The 25,842-nt window shown below is 45.6% G+C and overlaps 1 protein-coding gene across 4 annotated transcripts; it reads left to right on the top strand.

Annotated features, from left to right (window-relative positions):
- Positions 1 to 219: 219 nt before the first annotated feature.
- On the top strand, positions 220 to 25,280 carry dhx40 (DEAH (Asp-Glu-Ala-His) box polypeptide 40). 4 transcript variants are annotated; one of them, XR_005944233.1, is made up of 17 exons: positions 220 to 492; positions 1,139 to 1,284; positions 2,992 to 3,111; positions 4,409 to 4,642; positions 5,925 to 5,991; positions 8,212 to 8,343; positions 9,716 to 9,815; positions 12,246 to 12,332; positions 12,837 to 13,019; positions 15,086 to 15,166; positions 16,026 to 16,183; positions 17,826 to 17,940; positions 19,206 to 19,314; positions 19,509 to 19,603; positions 19,702 to 19,749; positions 20,488 to 20,557; positions 22,024 to 22,085. XR_005944233.1 is itself a non-coding variant. In XM_041197835.1 (17 exons), the coding sequence occupies exons 1-17, from the start codon at positions 309 to 311 to the stop codon at positions 24,169 to 24,171; spliced, it is 2,235 nt and encodes a 744-aa protein (XP_041053769.1). In that variant the 5' UTR covers positions 220 to 308; the 3' UTR covers positions 24,172 to 25,280. The 4 variants fall into 4 exon arrangements, 3 of the variants coding, with proteins under 3 accessions (XP_041053769.1, XP_041053770.1, XP_041053771.1); XM_041197835.1 differs by lacking the exon at positions 19,702 to 19,749 and adding an exon at positions 24,047 to 25,280 and having other exon boundaries at positions 22,024 to 22,252; XM_041197836.1 differs by lacking the exon at positions 19,702 to 19,749 and having other exon boundaries at positions 20,488 to 20,677; positions 22,024 to 22,152.
- Positions 25,281 to 25,842: the final 562 nt, after the last annotated feature.

The raw sequence follows: 25,842 nt of genomic DNA, 5'->3' as shown, positions 1-25,842 counted from the left end.
TTAAGCTCAAGATCAGACTCTCGCAGATGGCAAAGAAACTGGAAGGTCCTTTCCCCCCTTAGTTGCGGCTTGTTTATGTAGGTAGTTGCCCTTTGTTTGCAGCAGAGGCTGCTGTTCTGGAGTGAGGCGCCAGAGGGCGGAGGAGTGAGGCAGCAGCTCCTCCGAGGCCCCTCTTTGCCTTGTTACATTCCTTGTTTGTCTTGGCGTGATGATGTCATCAGAGTGCGACATGTTGATGTTCCCTGTTTCCTTGCAGAGAGAGAGAGAGGAGCCGTTGTTCAGTGTACGGTGAAGGGGACTGAGGCAGGATGCCCCGGAAGAGCGATGAAGGAGAGGGTCCATCCCCAAGGGGAACCGGGTCCGGGTCGCTGCCCATCCACCGGCACAGGGAACGGCTGGTTCAGGCGGTCAGGGACCATCCGTTCCTCATAGTGAGCGGAGAAACGGGCAGTGGGAAAACCACACAGTTACCGCAGTATCTGTACCGGGCAGGTAGCAAAGGATTTATATTCCTATAGGGCCTTTCCCCAGGGTTACCAAACCTCGGGAAGAAAGTTAAGGGACACTCTGGGGGGGGAACCTGTGAGAAGAGGGGGTGACGGACTTAGGAACTGGGGATGGCCTCCGGAGCGGTGGGGGTGGGGGTGGGGGTGGGCGTGGCCTCCGGAGCGGTGGGGGTGGGGGTGGGCGTGGCCTCCGGAGCGGTGGGGGGTGGGGTGGGGGTGGCCCCCCGGAGCAGTGGGGGGTGGGGTTGGCCCCCGGAGCGGTGGGGGGTGGGGGTGGAGGTGGAGGTGGCCTCCAGATCATGTGCAGAAGGCACATGTCCAAATCTGTGGAATGGGACTTGAGCTCATGGCTTCCTGATTCGGAGGTGAGAGTGCTATTCACTGAGCCACGGCTGACACTATTGGTTTGGGTGTGACGCCCTCTGCAGTTGAACAGCTGTGACACAGTCTAACCTCTTGTGGGAATCAGAGACGCTGTACACATCCAGTGAAGGTTTCCTGTGTCAGGGTTGGGGGGCAGGGTGTTAATGTTTCTGTTTTTTCTTCTTGTGAAGCGCACAGCTGGTAGTTTGCTTTTGCAATTTCCAATTTTTACTTGTGAACCTCACTCCACCCCTTCCCTGGTTTTTCAGGACTCGGAAGGCATGGAATCATCGGGGTCACACAGCCGCGGCGGGTCGCTGCCATTTCCGTGGCTCTCAGAGTAGCAGAAGAGATGAACTGCACTCTGGGAAAGAGAGTGGGCTACCAGGTTCGCTTCGATGACTGCACCTCCGAGGTGAGAGGTCACCAGATGGGCACGATTTACTTTTCCTGTGTGAAAGGACGTTGACTGAGCTTGTTTGCTGATCAGGCTAGAGGTCAAAGATCAACAGATGTCTGGACACTAAGGGATGAGGAGATAGTGTGGAAAGTGGTTGAGGACCTGGCCTGATCTTATTGAAAGACAAAGCAGGCTCAAGGGGGCCGAAAGGCCAATTCCTGTTCCTGTTTCTTATGAATGTCACTGCAGAACTGCCTGAGATTGAACCTGAGCAGCCTTCGTTCTGTGCAGTCCTTAGGGGTTGCCTGAAGAGTTCATTGAAAAGTGTGAAGTGTTTACACCTCTGTCTCTCATCTCTCTACTGCTATTCTCTTTACAGATTTTGATGGCCACTTGTTGCTGCTTTTCCTGACCTAATAGTTCTGTTGCTTGGGGTGTCCACCTTTCTTGTGTTTTTTTGCTCTCTTGTTCTCGGCCATACTTTTTACGCAGAGATCTAATTAGAGCTAAGAGCTTCAGGAGCAAAATCGGGAAGCATTTTTTCACACAAAAGGTAATAGAAATCTAGAACAATTGCCTCCATGGTTCGACCACATTGTGTGCAGTTCTGGTCATAAATAGATTGCTGTAACACTGGAGAAGCTGCATAAAAGATCTACAGTGATGGTACAATTACAGGCAGTATACTATTTAAATGGAGAGAACCTGGTGGTACAGGGGGATCTGGAAGTCCTAATATATGAATCACAAAAAGTTGCTATGCAGGTACAAGTGATTAGGAAGGCAAATGGGATGTTGTTGTTTATTGCAAGGAGAATGGAAGATCCTGTATTCGTTCATCAGATGTGGTCATCACTGGAAAAGCCAGTATTTGTTGCCCTTTGAGCTGAGTGGCTTGCTAGAACATTTCAGAGGGCAGTTAGGAGTTATGTTGCTGTGGGTCTGGAGTCATGTGTAGGCCAAACAGACTGGGTAAGGATGACAGATTTCCTTCCCTAAAGGGCATTAGTGAACCAGATGGGTAGTTACAACAATCGATGATAGTTGTAATGGTTACCATTACTGAGGCTAGCTTTCAATTCCAGATTTATTAATTGAGTTTGAATTCCACCACCTGCTGCAGTGGGATTTGAACCCATGTCCCCAGGGCATTAACCTGGGTCTCTGGATTACTTGTGACATTACCACTTTACCACCATCTCCTCAAAAATCGGGAAGTTTTACTGCAGGTGTACAGGAGTACTGTGTACAGTTTTAGTCTGTTTATTTGAAAAATGATAAATTTGTGTTAGCAGCAGTTCAGAGAAGGTTCACTTGACTCATTCCTGGGATGAGGAGCTTATCTTATGAAGAAAGGTTGAACAGGTTGAGCCTATACCCATTGGAGTTTGGAAGAATATGAGGTGATCTTATTGAAACAGAAAATCCTGAGGGGACTTGACGGATACAGGGAAGATGTTTTTTGTGGGAGAGACTAGAGCTAGGAGATTCAGCTTATAAATAGGGGTCTCCCTTTTAAGACAGCGATGTGGAGAAAATTTTTTGTGTAATTCTCTTCCGCAGAAAGCCTCTAGATTACTAGTCCAATGACATTACTACGCCACTGTCTCCTCACTGGGAGGAAGCTTGTGTGGAGCAGACACACCGGCATAAACCTGATTGGCCGAATGGCCTGTTTCTGTGCTGTAAATACTGTGGAATGACTGACTGCTTTCTTCCCAGGATACTGTGATAAAGTACATGACCGACGGCTGCTTGCTGCGGGAGATCCTTCAGGACCCAGATCTCAGTCGGTACAGCATCATCATACTGGACGAGGCCCACGAGAGGAGCCTCAGCACAGTTACGTGACATTTTGCTCTCGGAGATTCTATCTGGTATGGTTAGTGACGGGAGTGTTGGATTTTAAATGGGAACTTGATTTTTGTAACTAATGTATTTCTCTGCTGCACCATAAGCTCCTTGCGCAACTGTTTCGTACTGAGGTACAGTTGTGCAGGCACCTTCCCCACCGCACCTGCGCCCCCTCACCCCCCCATACCCCTGGACCTGCATCGTCGCTGCAGTGTGTACAGAGACTCGGCAGCACCTCCAAAACCCACGACCTCTGCCACCTCAAAGGGCAAGGGTAGAAGGTGCATGGGAACACCACCATGTCCGAGTCATGCACCATCCAGACCTGGACACAAATTGGCTATTCCTTCGTCGTCGCTGGATCAGAATTCTGGAACACTCTACCTAACAGCACCATGGCAGCGTCTTCACTGCCCAGACTGCAGCAGTTCAACTAGGGATGGGCCATGCCAGCAGTGAGGATTAGTTTTTTTAAAAAGCTGTCATTTCTCATTAGGCTCATTGGAGACGACCAGCTGCGGCAATGGCTGAAATCAGCAAATTCCACATCGAACCTGGAATTGTGCACTCTCTTAGGTGTCAGTTTGTAGAACTGTATAGCATAGAAGGGGAGACTACTCAGCCCATCATGCTTGTGTCAGCTCTTTTGAAAGAGCTGTCCAATTAGCCCACTCTGCAGCTTTTTTCCTAAGCCCTGTATGTGTTTTTTTTCCATTTCCAGTATTTATCCAGATCCCTTTTCAAAATCATTATTAAATCTGCTTCCATCGACCTTTCAGGCAGCACCTACAAGATCATCATAACTCGCTGTGTAAAATAACTTCTCATCTCTCCTCTAGTTCTTCTTACAAAATCTTAAGTCTGTGTCCTCTGGTTATCTGCCAGTGGAAACAGTTTCTCTTTATTTACTCTGTCAAAGTACCTCAGGATTTTGAAAACCTCTATTAAATCGCCCCTTATCTTTCTATGATCTAAGGGGAACAATCTCAGCTTCTCCAATCTCTCCAAGTCCCTCATCCCTGATACCATTCTGTTAAATCTCCTTTGCATCCTCTTGAAGACCCTTGACATCCACACATGGTGGTGTGTTTGCCCACTGAAATCTACAGATGTGAATGCAGGGCTGGCATCTATCACAGGCAAGCACCCATCGCAGCTGTTGTGCTCAGCTGGTTTACCACAGAGGTGGTGAGGAAGTCAACCCCATTTGCGTAGAATTGTGATAATAAGCAAGGTTTATTGTGCCAAACCATTTTTCCTAATGCAGTGTACTTTCTTCTCTTAGGATATTCTCTTCGGTTTGCTCAGGTCCATGTCGACATGGGTGCCATCGTCACAAGAGCGCAAGGTTCCCCTAAAAGTCATCGTGATGTCGGCCACACTGGACACCAAGAAACTCTCGGAATTTCTGGGCGGCTGTCCCGTCTGCCATGTGTCTGGCAGGACTTACCCTGTCAAGGAACTATTCTGCAACCTGATTGGACCGAAAGACAAAGAGAGCTCAGGGTTTGTTAAAGAGGTGACTCCTAATTACCTACCCCAATATATCAATGTGAGCACATCTCAACAAGGCGGCGACCTCCCGATTTGAGCTGGTCTGTTTTATGGTGGCAGGGGAGGAGTATAGTTGAGTGTTTAACACTTTCATGTTTTTAAATTAGAAGCTGCTGCTTTCAGGACTCAATCTAGGTTGAAACTCCAGTGCTGAGGGAAAGCTATATTATCCGAGGTGCAGTCCTTTGGATGAGACGTTAAGCCAAAGCTCTGTCTGCCTGTTTGGTTAGGTGTAAAAGTTCCCATCGCACTTATGGAAGATGATTAGGTAGTTTTCTCATTCTTCTAACTCTGAGCTCTTGTGCATCGCTCACTTCCATCACCCCATCTTTAGCACCTGTGCCTTCAACCGTTTAGGCACCAAATTCTGAAACTCCCTCCCCTAAATCTCTCGGCCTCTCTGTCTCTCCATCCTCTCTAAAAGCACTCCTTAAAGGCAACCTCTTCAATGAAACTTTTAGTTGCCTATCACGATATCACCTCCTCTGGCTTGGTGTCACTTTTTGTCTGAATATGCTTCTGGGAATTGTTTTGGGATGGTTTCTTAACTTATATCACATTGTGCTACATAACTGTAGGTTGTTGTTGTCCTGGCATGATGGCGCCCTGGAGAGATGGTAGCGTAGAAGTAATGTCACTGGCCTAGTAATCCAGGGGTTTAAGCTAATGATTTAGGGACATGGGTTCAAATCCTCCCATGGCAGCTGGTGGAATTTAAATTCAATTACTCTATCTGGAATATAAAGCTAGTCTTAGTAATGGTGACCATGAACCTATCATTGATCATCATAAAGACCCATCTAGTTCACTTATGTCCTTTAGGAATGGCAGATTTTCTTCCCTACCAGTTCTGACCTATAGACTCTAGCTACCTTCTGAAATGGCCTAGCAAGTCACTCTGTTCAAGGGTAATTAGGGATGGGCAACAAATGCTGGCCTTGCCAGCAATGCCCACATCCCATGAAAGAATAAAGGGAAAAAGTATTTTTGCCTCAGCCAGCAGCACCAAGAACTTGGGTTAACTGGCCTTCTATCTCTGTTGGTCGTTTATCTAATTCTGAGACCTTGCCGTATGAAATAGGCTAACAAACTTGCCGCCATGACAGTAATGGCACTGCAAACTTAATTGACTGGGAAGAACTCTTGCGATGCCCTAGGAATGCGATAAAGCGCCATATAAATGCAAGTTCTTTCTAAACCACAGTGTTTGCTGAATGTCACAATCCTGCCTTGTTCCTCATTTCCAGGTTGTAAATGTCACTTTGGACATTCACATGAATGAATCAGAAGGAGACATCCTGGTGTTCTTAACAGGTGGGTCACTGTGTAATGGGCTGATTCAGCCTATCAGATCATCCCTCCACACTATAGAGCAAGGCACATCAAAGGAACTGAAGTTGCCAGCTTTGATGTCCTTTTGTGTTTATCAGCCATGTGCATATTTTTGCTAGCTGCAGTCTTGGAAAATTCCCGTTATCATGTTAGGCTAGGTCATCATGACTCAGTGGGTGGCACTCTTGCCTCTGAGTCAGGGTGATGGGTTCAAGCCTGAGAGACATGAGCACATAATCTAGGCTGACACTTCAGTGCAGTACTGGGGCGCTGGCATAGGTGCTATCTTTTGGACGAGATGTTAAACTGATGCTCCCTCCAGTGGATGTAAAAGATCCCAGAGTTCTATATGGAGAAGCCCATGGGAGTTCTCCCTGTGGCCCTGGCCAATATTTATCCCACAAACTGCATGACTTAAACAGATTAACTGGTCATTATCAAATTGCTCTTTTTGGAACCTTTATGGAAATGCAATGTGCACTTTAGCAGCCGCATTTCCTACATTACAACCTTTCCAAAAATACTTCACCGGCTGCAAAGCGGCTTGGGACATCTGAGTTCATGAAAGCCACGGAATTTGCACCACCCTTAACTCTTACATTGCTGTCCAGTGCAGGTGGCTGTGCCTTGAGTCAGTTTATGAAATTTTCAGGTCCTGCACGTGGAGTAACACTGTGCTTTAGACTAATAAAATGACCTCAATGTCAAGAATAGTTTTATGATGTGATGTTTACCATAAACTAATGGATTTTAAATAATTCTGTTCAATATTTTAGTTTTTATTTTGTGTTTTCTGTCTTCATTTATTTATTCAAATTTTTTCTGACTTTTTTTTAAATTAACCCTTGTAGCTTCTGTCAGCCATTTTGGATTTAAGCAACTTTTCACCTTTTTTAAAAAAAAAGGAAGGGAATAAAAAGATGGTAGGAGTAACAGTGACCATGAAACTTTCAGACTGAGGTAAAGACCCACCTGGTTCATATCCTTTAGAGAAGGAAACAGATTATCCTTACCTGGTCTGGCCAATATGTGACTTCAGTCCCACACCAACGTGGTAGACTTTTGACAGCCCTCAAAAGTGGCCTAGGAAGTCATTCAGAAGGGCAACTTGGGGCACGGGCAATCAATGCCTGCTTTGCCAGTGATGCCCACATCTTATGGATGAATATATATTAGAAATTAATTTATTTTGTAAGTTCAAAATCCTTGAACGTTTTCTCTAACAGCACTGAGAGTGTATATGTGGTATGTTCAGTAGGCTTCACAAAGAGATTCCGAGTCTTGTATGGTTGAACATTGTATTTATTGATAGCAGGTAACTATGTACATATATACAATATGATTGACTCTTAACTGCCATCTGAAATGGCCAAGCAAGCCATTCAGCTGAAGAAATATTAAGGATGGGCAACAAATACTGACCTTGCCACTGACGCCCACATCCCATGAAAGAATAAAGAAAAAAGACAGGGAATAGCCCAAACTATGAACTAACTCCACCCTTGCTTCTATGCAGGTCTCTGTCCAGTCTACAACTGACTCTGGTCTTGGGTTATGTTTCTCTTTACATCACATGTGGGCGGTGCTGTTTCCCAGTCTCGCATTAACCCTTGCTATATTAGATACACTTATACTACAGTACCTACACCTCAAGGACTGCAGCGGTTCAAGAATGCAGCTCATCACCTTCTCAAGGGCAATTAGGGGCAGGCAATAAATGCTGGCCTAGCCAGTGACTCCCACATCCCATGATTGAATAAAAAAATTAGTACCCAATTTTCTTTTGAACAGTGAAGATTAAGAGGTGACCAAATAGAGGTTTTCTAGATAGGTTTTGATAGAGTTAAGCTATATTCCCCACATGTGGATTAATAACCAGAGGTCATAGATTTAAAATCGTTGGTAAAAAATCTAAAGGGGGATGATAAATGAGTTCACTCTGAGGTGTTGGGACCTGAGAAGGTATTGGAAGGTGAATCCATAAATTTAAAAGAGAGTTGAACACATAATTATGAAGAATTTTGCAGGATTGCAGGCGAAAAGCAGGGACATGGGAGTAAGCACGACTGTTCTTTCAAGATGTCAGCACAGGCATAATGGACCGAGTGGCATCCTCCTGTGCTGTAAGTTTCTATGATTTAAAATGTTCTGTTGCATTGGACGAGTCCCAACATGTGCCACTTAACCATTTTCATTTTATAGGGCAGTCTGAGATTGAGCGAGCATGTGACTTGCTTTTCCAGAAGGGAGAATCAATTGATTACCAATATGATGTGAGGGATAGATCGGTTGAAGGGCTGCTCATACTGCCACTATATGGGTCTATGTCAACAGGTAATGCCAATAGCAAAAAAGTATTTTAAAAAAGAATGTCTTTTTGTAATTCATTTTCTTCACTTCTCTCTCTGGTCTCCTCACTCACAGTCTGTGGGTCAAGGGTGAGTGAATATCTGCTCCAGAACACTGATAGAAAAATAAAAGGGCAGTCACATTGGGCAGAATTTTACAGCCCTGTTTTGGCGGGGATGCGGCTGTAAAATACGGCGAGACATTCTCATTGGCTTCGGTAATGTAAAATCCCACTGCCGTAAAATTTCGCCCATTAAGTTCCTGTCATGTGGGATGGCTCGACTGTCCTTCATTGTCCCACCTGCTAAGGGTGAAGCCTTGGCCCCTAATTTGTGTCTCCCTCATTGATGTAACTGGGCGTGAGGACTCAATATGTGGAAAAATGTGCCTGAACTTTAGTCATTCCCCTCTTGGCCAGACAAGAGACAGGTCATTGGAAAAGCAGGAGAAAAGGAAAATCATATAAGGGCAAAAGCAACTAACGGTTGCTTTGAACGTGTGATGGGGATCACCTACTTATTAAAAGTAGGAATATCTCAAACAGATTGTGAAATTTATAATGTTGGACTTACCGGGTCTAAAATTTAAGTATCTTCACCAATTTAGAAAAACTGTCCCTGCTGCAGATTGTAAAGTAGGAGTTACTGGGAGATACCACGTGTTACACGCTGTCGTTTCAACCCTGGGACCTGAGTTGTAATTCAGATTCCACAGATATGGTGAATTATGCCCCCTCTCACACTTCCACTGTCTCTGTAGCTTCTCAGTGAAAGGAGCTTGCAGTGGTTTCCATCTGCTTATTGGCCGACATTGGTCCCTTGCATAAACTGATAAATTCTCGGTGAAACTCTGAGAGCTCATGAGACTGGCTTCTGTGGAAAATGGAGAGAATTGCTTTGGTGCAATATAGACTTCTCATCTCAAGTCGTTGAGCACACACTCACTAAAGGGAGCTTTACTGTGCATCTGATTGGTGATGTATCTGCAATGGGAGGGTTTATTTGGGCAGTGCAGAAGGAGCTTTACTCTGTATCTAACCTATGCTGTATGTGCCCTGGGAGTATTTGATGGAGCCAGTATAGAGGGAGCTTTGCTCTGTATCCAACTCCATGCTGTACCTGCCATGGGAGTGTTTGATGGGGCCAGTATAGAGGGAGCTTTACTCTGTATCTAACCCTGTGTTGGGAATGTTTGATGGGGGCACAGGGATAAAAAATATATATCCATGCCCAGCACTGACAGTCTCTCTCAGGCAGACGGTTAAGCTAATAACAAACTGTGTCCGACTGTGGAAGCACTGTTTTAGTTGGCATGTACGATTTTCTGATCTCAATCCCAACTGTGATTTCTCCTTCAGATCAGCAGAGAAAGGTTTTTCTTCCTGCTCCACCCCACATCAGGAAATGCGTTGTTGCTACTAATATTGCAGCCACTTCCCTGACCATTGACGGAATAAGGTAACAAAGTGCAAGCTTGAATTTATTGTCTGCACCTAATTATCCTCGATCATTTCGACCTCTCTTTCAAAGGTACTGACATATTGAGGATCCAGAGACACCATCAGCCTACCTCTCTACAGTACCTCGTGACATTGGAAAATCACACACAAATCTAGACTGAACATTGATGTTGTTTGGACGTGGGGGGAATTATTGAACAGATCAAACCTGTTGCCTCTCATGCCCACATTAACTTTCCAAAAGAGGTCATTGACTAATGAGAAGAAGCAGGAGCACTGGTCAATTTCTTCTGTATAGCTGCTGGCTTTGTCAACTGAACCTTTGGTCAGACCCTTTAGCAACATGTTAATGAATGTGTCTGTCAAGTTCCAGCACAGGATGGTGCCCCAACCTATTAAATAGTGCTGAGGGAACTCTGCCAACTGAAAGGGAAAGCATTCCAGAGACTTTAGCGCATTATCAAAGTGAATACTTCAGTGTTGTACTGAGAGAGTGCTGCACTGTCAGAGGTGCTATCTTTTGTTGAGACATTAAACAGAGGCCCTTATCTACCATCTCATGACATTATTTGAAAAAAGAGCAAGAAGTTTCTCAGCTGTATCCTGGCCAAATGTATCCCACAAGCAACACCACTAAGACAGATTGGCCCATAACCCTTGAGCTCTGGGGTGTCATAACTGGGAGGTACCCTGAAGACGTGCTGGGGAAACCCCCCAGAAGTTCCTCGGTAAGGTTTGCATGGCAATTGCCTGGGAAGTTCAGTTGGGCAATTGCTCTGCAATGGGAACCATCTGATATTGCAACTTAAATCTCAAACTTCAGACGGTTCGGACTGTCCTACAGTAATAGTTACCCAGAAAAAGAAGAATTAAAACCACTTCTAACTTATGGGTAATTATAGTACTGACCCTGACTTCTCCCATCACACCGCAACCCCCGATAAACACCCCACACCGTGCCCCCACCCACACAACCATCAACTATCCCCTACAGGACCATCCTGACCATCCTGCTGAGCTCCCATGGAACTCCCGGTCCCCTACAGGATCCTCCCAAATACCCTCCACACCCCTTGCTGGCCACCTAACCTCCCAAGCCTCCCCGCTAACCCTACCTCATCGACCTCCCGACTGCCCCGTACTGACCTCTGGAACCCCCTCATTGATACCCCCTGACTGACCAGCCGACCCCACTGATGACCTGATCCCCACCAAAGACTACCCCCTCTACTGATGACTCCCCCACTGATCACCCTCCTCACCACCTGACGCCCCCCCCCAGCTCACCACCCAAAGTGCCCCCCCCAGCTCACCATCCGACGCATCCCCCCCAGCTCACCACCCGACGCCTCCCCCCAGCTCACCACCCGATGCCCCCCGCTCACCACCCGAGGCCCCCCACCCCACTCACCACCCGACCCTCCCCGCCGCTCACCACCCGACGCCCCCCACTCACCACCCAATGCCCGACAATTGACGACCACCTGAATCCCCCCCCCCCTCAAGACGATCCAACATCTCCCCCCCACTGGCCACACCCCCTGACCATCTAACCCCCCCACTGACCACTCATTCCCACTGGCCACACCCCTGACAACCTGACTCCCCATTAACCACCACTTAACCTCCCCCCCCCCACTGACCTCACCACCTGAAGCTCCCCCTGTCCACCCGAAACCGCACCACTGACCATCCGACCCTCCCTCCACTGACCACCCGATCGCCCCCCCTCCTAAATCCACTTACCTTTTCCCTGGTTTCTCAAAGTGGCTGGTCCTTTAAATTTACCTGCTTTACAGCAGCTAGTGCTATAAAAAAGGGGCGTGAATCCCTTACCTCCGACTCTCCAACCTTCAGCACAAGGCGTCAGGAACTAGACTGTATCACCTGGCCTGAGTTGGAAGTTCAGGTGAGAATGGAGCAGCTTCATTTCTGGCTATGTAAGTAAGAGCGAAGTGGCATTCTGACTCTGCCACTCCATGGACGTTACGGGCCAATATCTGATCATATCTCATTACATGTTTTTAGGACCTTGCTATGTGTAAATTGGCTGCTGTGTTTCCTATGTTACAGCAGTGACTACACCCCAAATGTACTTCATTAGCTGTAAAGCACTTTGGGACATCCTGAGATTGTGAAAGATGCTATATAAATGCAAGTTCTATCTGTCTATCAGTTAAAAAGTTTATTTACTGGTAAGTCAGATGATAGACTCCGGAATTACAACTCAAACATATAGCAGGATAGAACTGGAGTTCAGCCAAGGAATGAGAGATTTAGTTTTTCCTCTGAAATATTCCAATATAATTGAGTATCCCTTCACCCAGACTGTACATTATCAGGCAATGTGTACTGCATTTTGTGATTGGGGCTAGTTGCTGGTTGTGTGTAATGTTGAATAACAGGCTTCGCATCCCGTTAATTACAGGTATGTTGTAGACTGTGGCTTTGTAAAGCAGCTGAATCACAATCCGCGGGTTGGACTTGACATACTGGAGGTGGTTCCGATCTCAAAGTAAGTTTCAAAAAAATAATTAAAATTCATTCCAAGTAGACAGAATTTCAGTCTGTTCCCGATGAGTCTCATTCTATAGAGTCCCAATGTTCCAAAACCTCCTTATTTATACTGTATGTGAAGAGAGTGCTGATTGGTTGGTAAGTGGCATTGCCATGGAGAATGCACCACTGGTGACTGACAGTTAACTGCCAAGCATTGTTTGAAATTTAAACCTGACAGCTTAATCCTGATTGGTCAAGACATTGGCCTGAGGAATGAGTCAGCGAATGGCTGTCACTTATTTTGTTTAGTTGAAACAGGTGCAATGTATGGACATGTTCTTTCTGTCTGCAAAGAACAGGACCCTGTGTATGAATATATGTAGCTTCCAGTACACACAGATGCATCACACTGCGAGCCCAGCTGACAATCTTAACTTGGTTGTCAGTGTAATTCTTAGCACACTGAGGATTATTTGTGGAATAGTTCAAAGCCTAATCCCCTTGCATTTGCCTGTTGCAGGAGTGAAGCTGTGCAACGAGCAGGAAGAGCTGGAAGGACATCTGCTGGGAAATGCTATAGGATCTACAGCAAACAATTCTGGGAGATGTGCATGCCTGATCACATGGTACCGGAGATCCAGAGAACAAGTTTAACGTCCGTGATCCTTACCCTGAAGTGCCTCGGAGTAAACAATGTTATTGGGTAAAGTAGTTCAGATACCATTCCTATTCCTCCTCCTCCCCCCACTTTCTGGAGGATGTTGTCTGGAATCTGTATCTCTGCACATGAGTGAAGTGTGGAAATAGGGACTGTGTATTTTGTAGTAACCAGTTAGAGATAAGCAGCTACAGAGACCCTCTGGTTACTGTAGAATCTTAATAAGCCAAACCGCATTCCATTCTGCTGTGTAGAATCCCAATGGACCAAACCCCTTCTCACTCACTCCCATTGTGTAGAATTCCATTGGACCCCACCTTTTCTGATTCACTTCCATAAAGTAGAATCTCAGTGGACCAAATCCTTTCCCATTCTCTCATGTTGAATTCTTTTCACACTGAGGGTTTACATGTAGAAGGTGGGGGTTAATTAAAAAGAAACGGGCCATCTAATTGATTCTGCCTGCTGTAGGACCTCCGTGCTCTCTCCTTAATGGCCCTGAACTCATTGAAGAGCATAATTTAACCCTGGCTGACAGGTCTATGGTCCTCACAGCTACAGCTTCCCACATCATACAGGATCTCACTGCTGAGGGCACTAGCCTGCGGTTCTTTCAAGGCTGCATTGACTGTAGAACTGCAGTCCTAGCACAAAGTGAGTTCTCTTTACATCAATATTATAACTATATGATAAACTTAGTCAAACTTCAGAGTCCAGCCCCAACTGCTTCCCCTCTCTTTGAGGAGCTTCTCGCCCTCTATTCATTGCCTCCCTGGCAGCCCCGGCTTTGACAAGTTGAACAGATTGACAATTTGCACTGTAATGGACTGAGCTTGTGAGCTGTCTTCTCCCAAGAGATTTGTGGATGGATTTCATCAACCAATGATATGCCAATGAGCTTGGGAAATTAGTCCCATCTGAATATTGTCTCCTGAAGCTACCATACCCCACTGGCCGTTTTTCATGAGCATGTAGCAGGATTACCAACTATGGAAGGCATCACAGCTAATCACACTCGTGTTCCCTCCAGGTGTCCATTCACATGCACATTCCAGCAGGTATCATTGGTTAGTGATGCATTATTGGATTTCTAGCTAACTTTCCTCTCTTCCACCTCTGAGGGGCACCAAGGACATTTTCTTTTGTTATCAACTGGTTGCCTTCGTTTCTCTGTGCACCAAGAGTCTCGTGAGAAATTTATGCCTGCCAACCGCCAGACTTTTCCTTTGCCTGGTGTGAAGTGCAGACTCTTCATCGGGGCTTGTTCAACCTTGACAGCGCTTTCCAAACCCACGACCACTCCATCTAGAAGGAGAAGGGCAGCAGATAGATGGGAACACTACCACCTGGAAGTTCCCTCCAAGCCACTCACCATCCTGACTTGGAAATATATCACCGTTCCTTCACTGTCGCTGGGTCAAAATTCTGGAACTCCCTCCCTAACATCACTATAGGTGCACCTACACCACAGGGACTGCAGCAGTTCAAGAAGGCAGCTCACCACCTCCTTCTCAAGGGCAACTAGGGATGGGCAATAAATGCTAACCTAGCCAACAACGTCCACATCCCGTGAATAAATTAAACAAAAACCCAAGCCTGGAGGTTTGAGGGGCCAGCTGGCAGAGCCGGAATTCAGTGCTGGGGGTCCTGCTGAGGCTAACCAGCTAAAATGGCATTTTACCAGCAAAGAGCACTGGTAAGGTAAATCTTGCACCATTTGTCCAGCTAAGACTAACCCACTCTGGTTAGGAGGATTATCCAGACTAGAGCGCAAAGGAGTGATAGGTCTACCTGTCCGGGCTCCTACAATGAGAAAAGCTAATTGTCATCAGGATTATTGCAGAGCCTATTGGCTCAGGGATGAAATCAAATCAGCTACTGTAGTTGACCCTAAATAGACCTCACCCCTCCAAGACAACTAGGAAAAGCCAATTAGAGCATCCTGTAGACTGAGATCAAATACAGATGGGGTCTCCCAGATTGGTGCAGCTTGGCACTAACTCACACAGTCAACTGTCTCACTTAACCACCCACCACAGGGGGAGCTGACAGAGAATATCATTCTCATGGATGTTTCCACTCTTCCTGATGTTTGTTTGGTTACTCCCTAGGTTTCCATACCTTGACAGTCCAGAGGAGAGGCATATCCTGGAGGCGCTGAAAAAGCTGTACCAGAATGATGCTATTGACAGGTGAGTGAGTGACCCCACCACTGACTGTGTTCAGTTTAGCAATTCATGTAAAGAATACCAGTGTAGGCCTCCCCCAGTACTGCATTGCAAGTGTCAACCTGGATAATGTGCTTATGTTCTGGAGTTGAGCTTGATCCCACAATTTTCTGACTTGGGTAAAATATGCTGCCAACTGAGCCAAGCTGACATTTGGTCACTTTGACCAAAAACCTACCCAAATTGTTACACTAACATTCTCTTGCAGTTGCTAAATAACTGTTGGTATATTTCTGACATGTTCTGATTTTATTTGAGGAACCCTAGCTTATAGCTAACCTAGTCCCGCCCCCAGGACTTGGAGGCAAATTGTAGCTGCCTCCCCATCATTGAAGGCAGCTGGCACTTTCGAGACTGGGAATCTAACCTGAGGCACATGGGGTGAATGCTAATCAGTAATACAACAGCATACCCATTGGGGACCCGCATGCTCTCTCCTTAATGGCCCTGAACTCATTGAAGGGCATCATTTAACCCTGGCTGACAGGTCCCCATTAACTTTCCTCCTGAAAACATAAAAGGTAGAATGATTTACATTTTCATAACGCCTTTCATGACCTTAGGCCCAAAGCATGATTGGAATATAGCAAACATGGTAGCCAATTTGTGCACAGCAAGCTCCGACAAACAGCAATGAGATATTGGCTGGATAATCTGTTTTAGGGATGTTGGTTGAGGAATAAGTTTTGGCCAGGGCACCGGGAAGAATTCCCCTGCCCTTCTTGGAATAGCGTCTTTGAATTTTTAACATCCACCTGAAAGAGTAAACAGGCCTCAGTTTTTTGAGTCATTTCTTGTCTCTGTTTCTCCTTCCCCTTCTCAGGACAGGCTGTGTGACCAAACTCGGGCGGCTGATGGTGGAGTTTCCTCTCCTGCTATCTCTGACACGGGCGGTAATAAAAGCAGCGGCGATTGGGTGCGAATGTCTTTTGCTTCCGGTGGCTGCTCTGCTTTCAGTGGAAAATGTTTTCATCCGACCAGGTAAAAATGGAGCTGAAGAACGGCCTCGAGCAAGAACCTGAGTTTACACACATGTCGTCCCAACAACTGAACTGTAGTCACTATTATATGGAAGAAGGTAGCAGCCATTTTACAGCAATGAGAAAGATGATTAATTCACAAACATTTTGTTACGTTTAAGGTGCTATATGAATGCAAGTTGTGTTTTTGGTGTTGGTTGAGGGAGGAATGTTGGTCAGCGCACCAGGAGAACTTTTTTTGCTTTATTTTTTTCATAGGATGTGGGTGTCACTGACAAGGCCAGCATTTGTTGCCCATCCCTAATTGGCCTTGTACTGAGTGGTTTGCTGTGCCATTTCAGAGGGCTGTTAAGAGTCAGCCACATTGCTGTGGGTCTGGAGTCTCATGTGGGCCAGGCCAGGTAAGGATGGCAGATTTCCTTCCCGACAGGACAATAATGAATCAGATGGGCCTTGACAGCAATCGATGATAGTTATCATGGTTACCATCATTAGATTAGCTTTATATTCCAGATTTATTAATTGTATTTAAATTCCATCAGCTGCTGTGGTGGGATTTGAACCCACGTCTTTAGAGAATTAACTTGAGCCTATGGATTTACTAGTCCAGGGACATTGCCACTACGCCACCATCTTTCCCTCCCTACCCTGCCCTGTCCCACCTATTTTTATCATCTACCTGGACAGACCTCAGTTTAACTTCTCTGACCATGCAGCACTCCTTCAGTACTGCACTTGCCTAGGTTATGGGCTCAGATTTCTGGAGAGAGGTTTGAACCCACGACCTTCTGACTCAGGATGAGAGTCCGTCTAAAGGAATTGACATTGGTGACTTGATGATTCAGCAATTTAATGTGGGAAAACATTATTGAGAGTAAATGGTGTATGTGACAATTGCTTTAAGGCTCCAAATATTGCTGGTCACGTGCACAATACAGAGAGAAATGACACATGCACTTGTTGAGTGAACACAGACAGATGGCAGTGGTGTTACTACAGTTGTCCTCAGTGTCTTGATCTGGGGAGGAGGTAAATTGGAGGAGCCAGGAATGGAGCTTCTGATCACTGCCACTGTTGCACTGGTGTGGGTTAGGGACAGACAGGATTGGATGTGGCTACCATCTCTCCCCTGCCCCCGCCCTCTGCTGAGATTCCTTAACAAGACTCCTGTATGAAGAATGACCACTTAGTTACAAGACTCCTGTATGAAGAATAACCACTTAGTTACCAGCAAAACAGCTGGCTAACACAAGGGTACACCATGCCATGGCGAAAGTCATGGCCTTCAGGAAAATAGGGAGGATGGAGATTTGGCAATGGTAGGGTACGGGTAGGAGAAACACAAACATACAGACAGTGGGGAGCAATGAAGATGAGCAGTGAGCTCCCAGCAAGGGAAGGAACGTTAGTAGGGAGAGCTACTCTGGGCGCACTGTCACAGCTCAGGGTTGGTTTAATGAGAGATGATGGAGTATCGTCACCCGCTAGCTCGGCACAGAGGTGCAGTAATGATATTGGGAAAACCAATCGCAAACCTCCTCAAACAGTAACAAGGAAAAGCGGGAGTGGTGAGGAAAACATGGGGTGGATGTATCAGTCTGGTCAGGAGGATGCTGGCTGAGTATCTAAACTCTATCCTACAGGGAACCCAGAGAAACAGAAGGAAGCTGAGCTGAGGCACCGGGAGCTGGCGCTGGAGGCTGGAGGCAGCAATGACTTTGTCACCTTACTCAACGTGTTCAAGAGGTGCCGAGAGAGGTAGGGGTGGAGTGGGAAGTTGAGGAGACTGACTCAGCTTAACCAGGAGAGACATGGTGGAGTACAGAGCTATAATAAAATCAAAATACTGCAGACACTGGAGATCTGAAATAAAAACAAAGTGCTGGAAAAACCCAGGTGTGGCAGCACCTGTGGAGAGAGAAACATTTAACTTTTCGAGTTCAATGTGGGTTCATTGGAACTCTTTCAATGAAGATTCATATTGGACTAGAAACATTAACTGTTTCTCTCTCCATAGATGTTGCCAGACCTGCTGAGTTTTTCCCTCACTTTGTTTTTATTAGAGTATGGAGCTAACTGGGCTTGTGCAAGCACTGCTTAGTGGGAGATAGGGGAGGCGGAGAATCCCTGGACTTAGCTGTGTTATACTAATGGAGGTCAGGGATTAATAAAAAGAAATAATTTGGAATTTCTATAGCACCTATCGGAACCTGGAAGTCCCAAAGTGCATTGCAGGCAATGAAATACTTTTGAAGTGCAGTGAAGGTTGGAACGTAGGAAATGTTGGGTGCTTCAGTTCAAGGTCTCCTCTGAAAGCACCTCTGACAGTCCAGCGCTCCCTCAGTACTGCACTGGGAGTGTCAGCCTGGATTATGAGTTTGAGTCCTTGGGATGGGACCCACGACTCAGAGGCAAGCGTATGGCCCTCTGTGCAACCAAGTAGAAAAATCCAGAGAAACCCTGTCTTGACTGTACACACTTGAATTGGGTCTAAGAGCAGGTTGAAGGGAAACCAAGAAAGGAGTGAAAAAATGACCTTGATAAGAGGGAATTGCAGTGCCACCAGGGTTTAGTGGATACACCCACCACTAGATGTGGTGCTGGCCTTTGGAGGCCATGAAAGCACTAGTCCGCACTGAGGTAGCTGGTCTCAGCAGCAGCACTACAATTTCACTCAGTGCACCTCATTGGGGAGGGGGAAGACCTATCAGAGCTTCTGTTTGCTATTCACCTCTGGAAAGTGTATGGTCTTTGGGTGACAGAATCATGCATGGCGACAAAGCCCCCATGGTCAAATTGGCACCAGAATTCACTGTCAGGGCTCGTTGGACATGAAGAATGGCCACATGGGCAAAGTGTTGGAGGGCACCCTCAGGAAGGGATTTTGATGAAATAGGAGACAACCCTGTGTGAGTCACTGCCCTCGACGCAGAGACTGTCAGGAGCTGTTTGTTCTCTGTCATTGTTGGCCAGCTGCAGCTCCCCTGTTCCTGTGTACTCACAAATGTGATATTCACCCTCAGTGACTCCCCAGCTTCTTGGTGCCGTGAACATTGGATCCACTGGCGAGCAATGAAGACTGCATTTAGTATAGAAACACAGCTACAAGAAATACTCAATAAACTGAAACAGGTGGGATTGCCCGAGTGTCTTTTTAACTGAATTTCAGCTTATAATTTTTTTGAATGCCTTCGGTGAAGAATATATTTTCCCTCTCCTTCACTCTGTTGCTTGCCCGTTTGTACTCTCTCACTGGCTGCCTTGGGCTGCCTCACTTGCTCCTTAAAATTTAACCAAAAGGTTCATGTCCCTATTGTTGTTTGCAGAGGAAGGACTTCCCCGTGGAGACATTTGATGGCTCCAAGCCTGAGCTACTGAGGAGATGTTTATGTGCTGGGTATTTCTGCAATGTGGCCAGAAGGTGAGCAAGCAGTTCCTTGCCATCGTCGGAGATTCTTGTCTCTTGCTAGCCTTGTGAGTCTGGGTTTTTTTTACTTCTTTAATTTTTCTTTCATCAAGAAGAAGGAGCCAGCGGCACTGATCCCAGCTCAAGTATGGGTGAGCCAGGTGAGGAGAAACAACTCCCCTCAGCCCCGTCATTGTGACTGCAACCTGTCTGAAATTGTTGCTCCAATTTTGTGTCAAATTCTGGAGACTTTTATCCTGTGGCCCTGCCCCATTCCCCACTTTGAGACCGCCCAACTCGTTTAACACAGGACCCTTGCAGCTAGCAGGCCTGGGGTGGATCAGAATCTGTACCAGAAGTGAAAGGTCAGAGTTGAATCCACTCACCCCTCAGTAGCACTTTGATTTGAGGACCGTGCTGTAAACAGAGCCACTTTCATATGTAGAGAAACCTCCTGTCTGTTCAAAGTCTAATCCTCGTTTATGGTTTGAGGAACTCTGAGGAGATCTGATGGTCAGAGATTCTTGTTCAGTTGAAATTAGCTACACACTTGACCCTTTTTTAGAATTTATTCACTGTATGTGTGCATTGCTGGCAAATCCAGATTAGTAATCTGTGACCAAAATTCCCATCCTTTCATTGACAGATCCTAGATCCCTCACACCATGTTCCCTGGATCCCACTTAGGAGTTCATGTTTACTCTGTGACCAGTAGAAGCCCCACACAAGGAGGGAATGAAGGAAACCATCCTCCTGAGACTGTTGCCCAGCGACCCTGAAAAGTTGGTTATTGCACATGATGGCAAAGGACTGTGCCAGATTGTTCACAGAATGTAGAAGAACATATAACCAGACAAAGTATAAATGCTAAGACTAAAACTTGATGTATTCCTTTGCAGGTCTGTTGGTAAAACCTTTCACACCATGGATGGACATGGATCAGTTGTCCACATTCATCCGTCTTCTGTCGTATGTAATACGTTGTTATTGGGTTTATCTGTAATTCTATTTCTCCTTGCAACATTTCCACCGAGGGATGTTCACAACTGAGCCTGATCCTGTCCTCACGCAGGCACCTCCAGCCGCATGGTAAACAGAAACGGGGAAACCTTTGTGGACCTTTTCCCTCAATCCCTGGCCCAGGTGATGTTGAGGCTTATCACATGACCTCGGCTGAGATTAGCTCATTTAGGGATTGCGCCTGGAGCTGCCCTATCCTGGTATACGTGCACAAATTGTTGAGGGTGGCAGGGCAGGTTGAGAAAGTGGTTAATAAGATGTACAGGACCCTGGGCTTTATAAAGGAAGGCACAGAGCGCAAAAGCAAGGACATTTTGGTGAAACTTTATAAGACATTGGTTCAGCCTCAATTCCTCTTGTGTCCATTTCTGGGCATCACACTAGCCAGAATGTGAAGGCTTTGGAGAGGGTGCAGATAAGATTTATGAGAATGGTTCCAGGAATGAGGGAATTCAGTTACAAGGATAGATTGGAGAAACTGAGGCTGTTCTCTTCGAGAAGAGAAGGTTGAGAAGAGATTTGGTAGAACTGCTCAAAATCCGGTGGGGTCTGGATAGAGTAGATAAACTGGTCCCTTTGGCAGAAGGGCCGAGAACCAGAGGGCACCAATTTAAGGTGATTGGCCAAAAAAGCAAAGACGATATGAGTAAAAATTATTTTAGGCAGCGAGTGGTTGGGATCTGGGATGCACTGCCTGAGAGTGTCATGGAGGGAGATTCAATCATAGTTTTCAAAAGGGGCTGGAATAAATATCTGAAGAGAAAACATTTGCAAGAATGCAGGGGAAAGACGGTGGAGTAGGACTAGTGGAGTAGCTCTTAGCAAGCTGGCATGCACATAATGGGCCGAATGGCCTCTTTCTGTGTTGTCACCATTCTACAGTTCTATGATATATCTCAGTGTGCTTGCCCACGGAGTATTCAGGGATCTGAGCAGCAACAGCTTGCATTTATATAGCGTCTTTCACATCGTACACACCTTGTCCCATGGTGTTTCACAGGAGCATTATCAAACAAAAACAATTGACATTGAGCTAAAGAAGGATACATGGGTACAGTTAAGCGATGCTTGGTCATTGGGGTGGGTTTTAGGAGCATCGTAAAGGGGGAGAGGAGAGGTTTGGGCGTGGAATTTCCAAACCTTAGAAGCTAGACAGCTGGAGGCATAGCTGCTAATGGTGGGGCAAAGGAATTAGGGGATGCAGAGGAGGCCAGAACTGAAGGAGTACAATGTTCTTGGTGGGTTGTCAGGCTAAAGGAAGTGACAGTTAGAAAAGAGGCTAGATCCAGAGATCCATGAGTGGATTCTCCCTTGAGCTGAGAACATTGAGAGGTACAAAGGTGGGAAGAAGAAGGTAAATTTCAAAAGGGAAAATTTTTAAAAAACTACATTGGCTTTCTTAAACTTGTCCCCAGCTGTTTGATCAAGAAAGCCAGCTCGATTGGATCATCTTTCACGATGTTATGGTCACATCCAAGATTTATGTGCGGACACTGTGCCCGGTTCGTTATGAGTGGGTGAAGGATCTGCTGCCCAAGTTACACGAGATTGATGTGTACCAGCTGAGCAGTGTGGCAAGAGATGAGACGAGCACAGGCACCACCCAACAGAGTAAAACACTACAGAAGACCAAAAAACAATCAGGTGAGCTGCTGGCTCCCCACCCCCAAATCTTCTCTCCTTGTGACCTATGCTTGGGTGTGATTCCTTAGGCCTCAGTTGCCATCTGGTAACTCACTCCAGTATCCATTCCTCATGTCTAAGCATGAGGTTTTTTTTTTTTACAATTTCATTCCCGGGATGAATTCACAAGTGTCACCACTGAGACTGACATTTATTGCCCATCCCTGGTCGCTCTTGAGAAAATGGTGGTGAGCCGCCGCCTTGAACTGCTGCAGCCTGTGTAGTGAAAGTGCACCCACAGTGCTGTTAGGGAGGGAGCTCCAGGATTTTGACCCAGCGATGATAAATAAAAGACTGAACTGGATGGATGGTGTTCCCTTGTGCTTGGTGCCACTGTCCACCTAGTTGGCAGAGGAGGTGGATTTGGGAGTGTTGGCCAGCTGTTCAGCTGAGCCCAATTGCATTCTCACATGGCATTTGGCAGCAGGGACCATTATATGGCGAACAGGAGCAGGATTCTCATCCCAAGCTGCAGTGGCTCCATTGCTACCCTGGCTGAGGTCAAGATATCAGGCTTGGTACCACACCATACAGCCGGTGCCTTCACCAACTGCCATCACGGCAGCCTGTGTTAGTAAGTTAAATCAGTCTTGGTATCATACTGGTGAATCGTTTTGAAATCTTGTCAAATATTGAATCAACCCAAGATGGAACATGAGAAAAAGAGAGGTTTGGATTTACGTTGCTCCTCGCTGTAATGTCCCAAAGCACTTCACATCCAATGAATTTCTTTTGAGGAGTACACTCATTGTTGTTATGTGGACAAATGCAGCAGTCCATTTGCAGAGCAACATTTCACAAAAAGTAGTGTGATGGACAGTCTGTTTTGGGGGATGTTAGGTGGAGGTGTAGTTTTGGCCAGGACAACGGGAGAACTCCGCTGCTCTTTCAGTAGCACCATGGTCTCTGTACTGTCCAAAACAAGGCTTTAGTTCAACATCTCATCCAAAGGGCTGCAACTCTGATAATGTAGACCCTGGTGTTACATTTGAGTGTCAGCTCAGATTTAAGTGAGACCTGAGCCCACAGCCCTCTGAGTCAGCGGAGACTCCTGCAACGGAGCCAAGCTGACAGCGTATGAGGGAACGATTGTTTCTGTTGTATGTGCAGAGTACATACCCTGAACATATTCTGAGGCTTGAGATCAACTGCCCAAATTTCATTCTTCTATTTTGAGATGAAATTCCTTGACTGAATTTCTGTTTAAATTGTACTTGGTAGATTTTGGGTACAAAAACTATCTTGTTTTTTATCCTAGTTTATCTCCGTTTCTCTCTAGAAGGTACTTGGTACATAGTTCCACATGTACTTTCTGCCCTTTGGTACTTTGCCTTTGTGCTGATTCCCTCTTAGCTTAAACGGAAAGTATTGTATAGCTATTCGAAAACATGCCTGCATGCAGATCCATGCACTTCCCAGTAGAACCCATTGGATAGCAATCAAGAACAGGAATAATGGTTGTATTACCTGAACCCATCCTCCCTGCCCTTCTTTGCCCAGAGATACTGAGGTAAAATGTTGTATCTCAAATACTGTCTCATCTGACAACAGCCAGCTCAACACAGCAGAAAGCAAACCTGGGTGTCCTCCCCTTCTCTAAGCAATGCACTGGGCATGAAATTTTATTTACTGGAGTTTACCATGTGTAGCTTCAAAATGTCGGAACTGAGAGTTAACCTGCGCCCAGGAATGCTGAGCGTACTGCTTTGAGGTTTAAATGGAGATGTTTAACTTTCCCAATCTTCCCCCTTGTAGACCAAGCCCTACAAGAAGTCCTAAGGAAGCTGGAAAAGAGGAATGATGAGAAGTCCATATCTGACGCAAAGGCTCGATACCTACAGCGCAAGCTAGATAAGTCGCAGAACTGGACGGGCCAGTGAAGGTTCAGAGGGGATGACAGAAAATGAGGATGCCACACGGGAGCCCCAGATGCCAGTGCCTGACTAGGGCTGAATGATGCACATATTCACAACCATTTCCAGGCTCCAAAGGAAAAAGGCTCCATATCTCCATAAGGAAATTAATGAATACCAGTTGATCTCCTGTGGCAATGCACAGATGGAGGACAGGTCTACTACTCAGATAGTGGGGTTAGAGCGGAGGCAAAATTTTAAATGTGTACATACTTTTAAAATTTGGTTCCATCATAAATTACATTTATAGTCGAAGGGACCTATGTAAATGTCATGCTGAAATTGCGTCCTCTCGCCACTGCAGTGCCTCCTTTCACAGGAAGGTGTTATTACAGCATAACCAGTTTTTGTGCGCAGTTTCCATTATAAATGTGGACATGGGAATTTATAATGGAAAAAGTTGATAAGGAGTATATGCAGATGTAAGATTTTTAAAGATTGATATATATAAATACCTATTAAATCCTTTTCAATTGCTGTCAACCATCTTGAAGCATGAGAAGCATCAAATAGTTCAAAACCTCTAACGTTGCTACCTGAGAATTGCAAAGCTACCTGGACCTTGACTTTCTTCCGAAAAAACTGAGTATCTAAATATTCAACATGTAACTGGCTTTTAAACAGGTTGGAATCTATTGGACAGAGGAGCTTCATATGAGTTAGTTATTGTGCACTAATATTTGTACAATTTATATTGTGCTTTTAATGTAACAGTCACTTTGAAGCACTTCACAGAAATGGAGAAAGATTAAATAGATGATATTAAATTACAGTCATTTCAAGGCTGTGATTTATGAATAGGTGCTGTGATCCTTTTTTGTTGAACTCAGATTTATTTTTATAAAGTATGAAATTGAACAAAAAAATTTGTTTTATAAGTACCTTTTGTAAAAATGGTCAATTCTTTTTAAGATTGAGAATAAAATTTAAATTCTTTAAAATCCATAATAGGGAGCATCAAGGCTGAATTATTGTTTTTAAATAAATTTAGGATCGACCCTTTTACAGCAGAATCAGGCAGAGATGACGAGGCTACTGGGACACCATGCTATTCTGATTACTGCATAAGCATGTTCATGTTTTATTATTTAATAATTCTGCTGAAACTTCTTTTAATTTCACTGAACTAATTTACTTCAAGGAAAATATTTCCTTTGGTATTTTTGTTCCCCCCATAGCACTGCTTCCTGTCCTCTTATTGCTGACTCATGTTTATACGGCAATCCTTGACACACAGCTTGTCTTTAGCGTTCTATTCGCTCATGGGAGCCTGGCCTTGTCTGCTCACAGCAACCACAAATGCACATTCCATGTTTCACTAGATAGCAAACAGGAGCGCAAATCCCAGCTGATTTAAGCCATCCTCTTGAACCTGGCAACCCAATGAAAGCTGGTACCTTTCTGATTTGTATAGCATTTGCTCCCCATGGGCACTTAGAGACAGGAAACTGAACAATTGAGTTTTTATCTTAAGTGAGCTTTAAACTAATGGTGTTGACGCAAGGTCCCTTCTACTGTGAATGTCTGCTCTTGATTTTGCCGCAGACGTGATTCCAGCCTTGGCTGGGCTGTGGAGGGGTATGGGAAAGTGGGGCAGGTGCTAGCTGGGAGTGACAGTTCTTTTTTACACAGAAATAA

The sequence above is a fragment of the Carcharodon carcharias genome, chromosome 10, assembly GCF_017639515.1.
Source record: "Carcharodon carcharias isolate sCarCar2 chromosome 10, sCarCar2.pri, whole genome shotgun sequence".
Classification (NCBI taxonomy): domain Eukaryota; kingdom Metazoa; phylum Chordata; class Chondrichthyes; order Lamniformes; family Lamnidae; genus Carcharodon; species Carcharodon carcharias.
Note: the sequence above shows the minus strand (reverse complement) of the source record. Positions and strands in the feature narration are given on the sequence as shown.

Coding starts and splice junctions, on each gene's coding strand:
- dhx40 (XM_041197835.1), top strand. CDS start 309: ATGCCCCGGAAGAGCGATGAAGGAGAGGGTCCATCCCCAAGGGGAACC. Junction 15,167..16,025: donor CAGAATGATGCTATTGACAG/GTGAGTGAGTGA, acceptor TCCCCTTCTCAG/GACAGGCTGTGTGACCAAAC. Junction 17,941..19,205: donor TTCAAGAGGTGCCGAGAGAG/GTAGGGGTGGAG, acceptor ATTCACCCTCAG/TGACTCCCCAGCTTCTTGGT.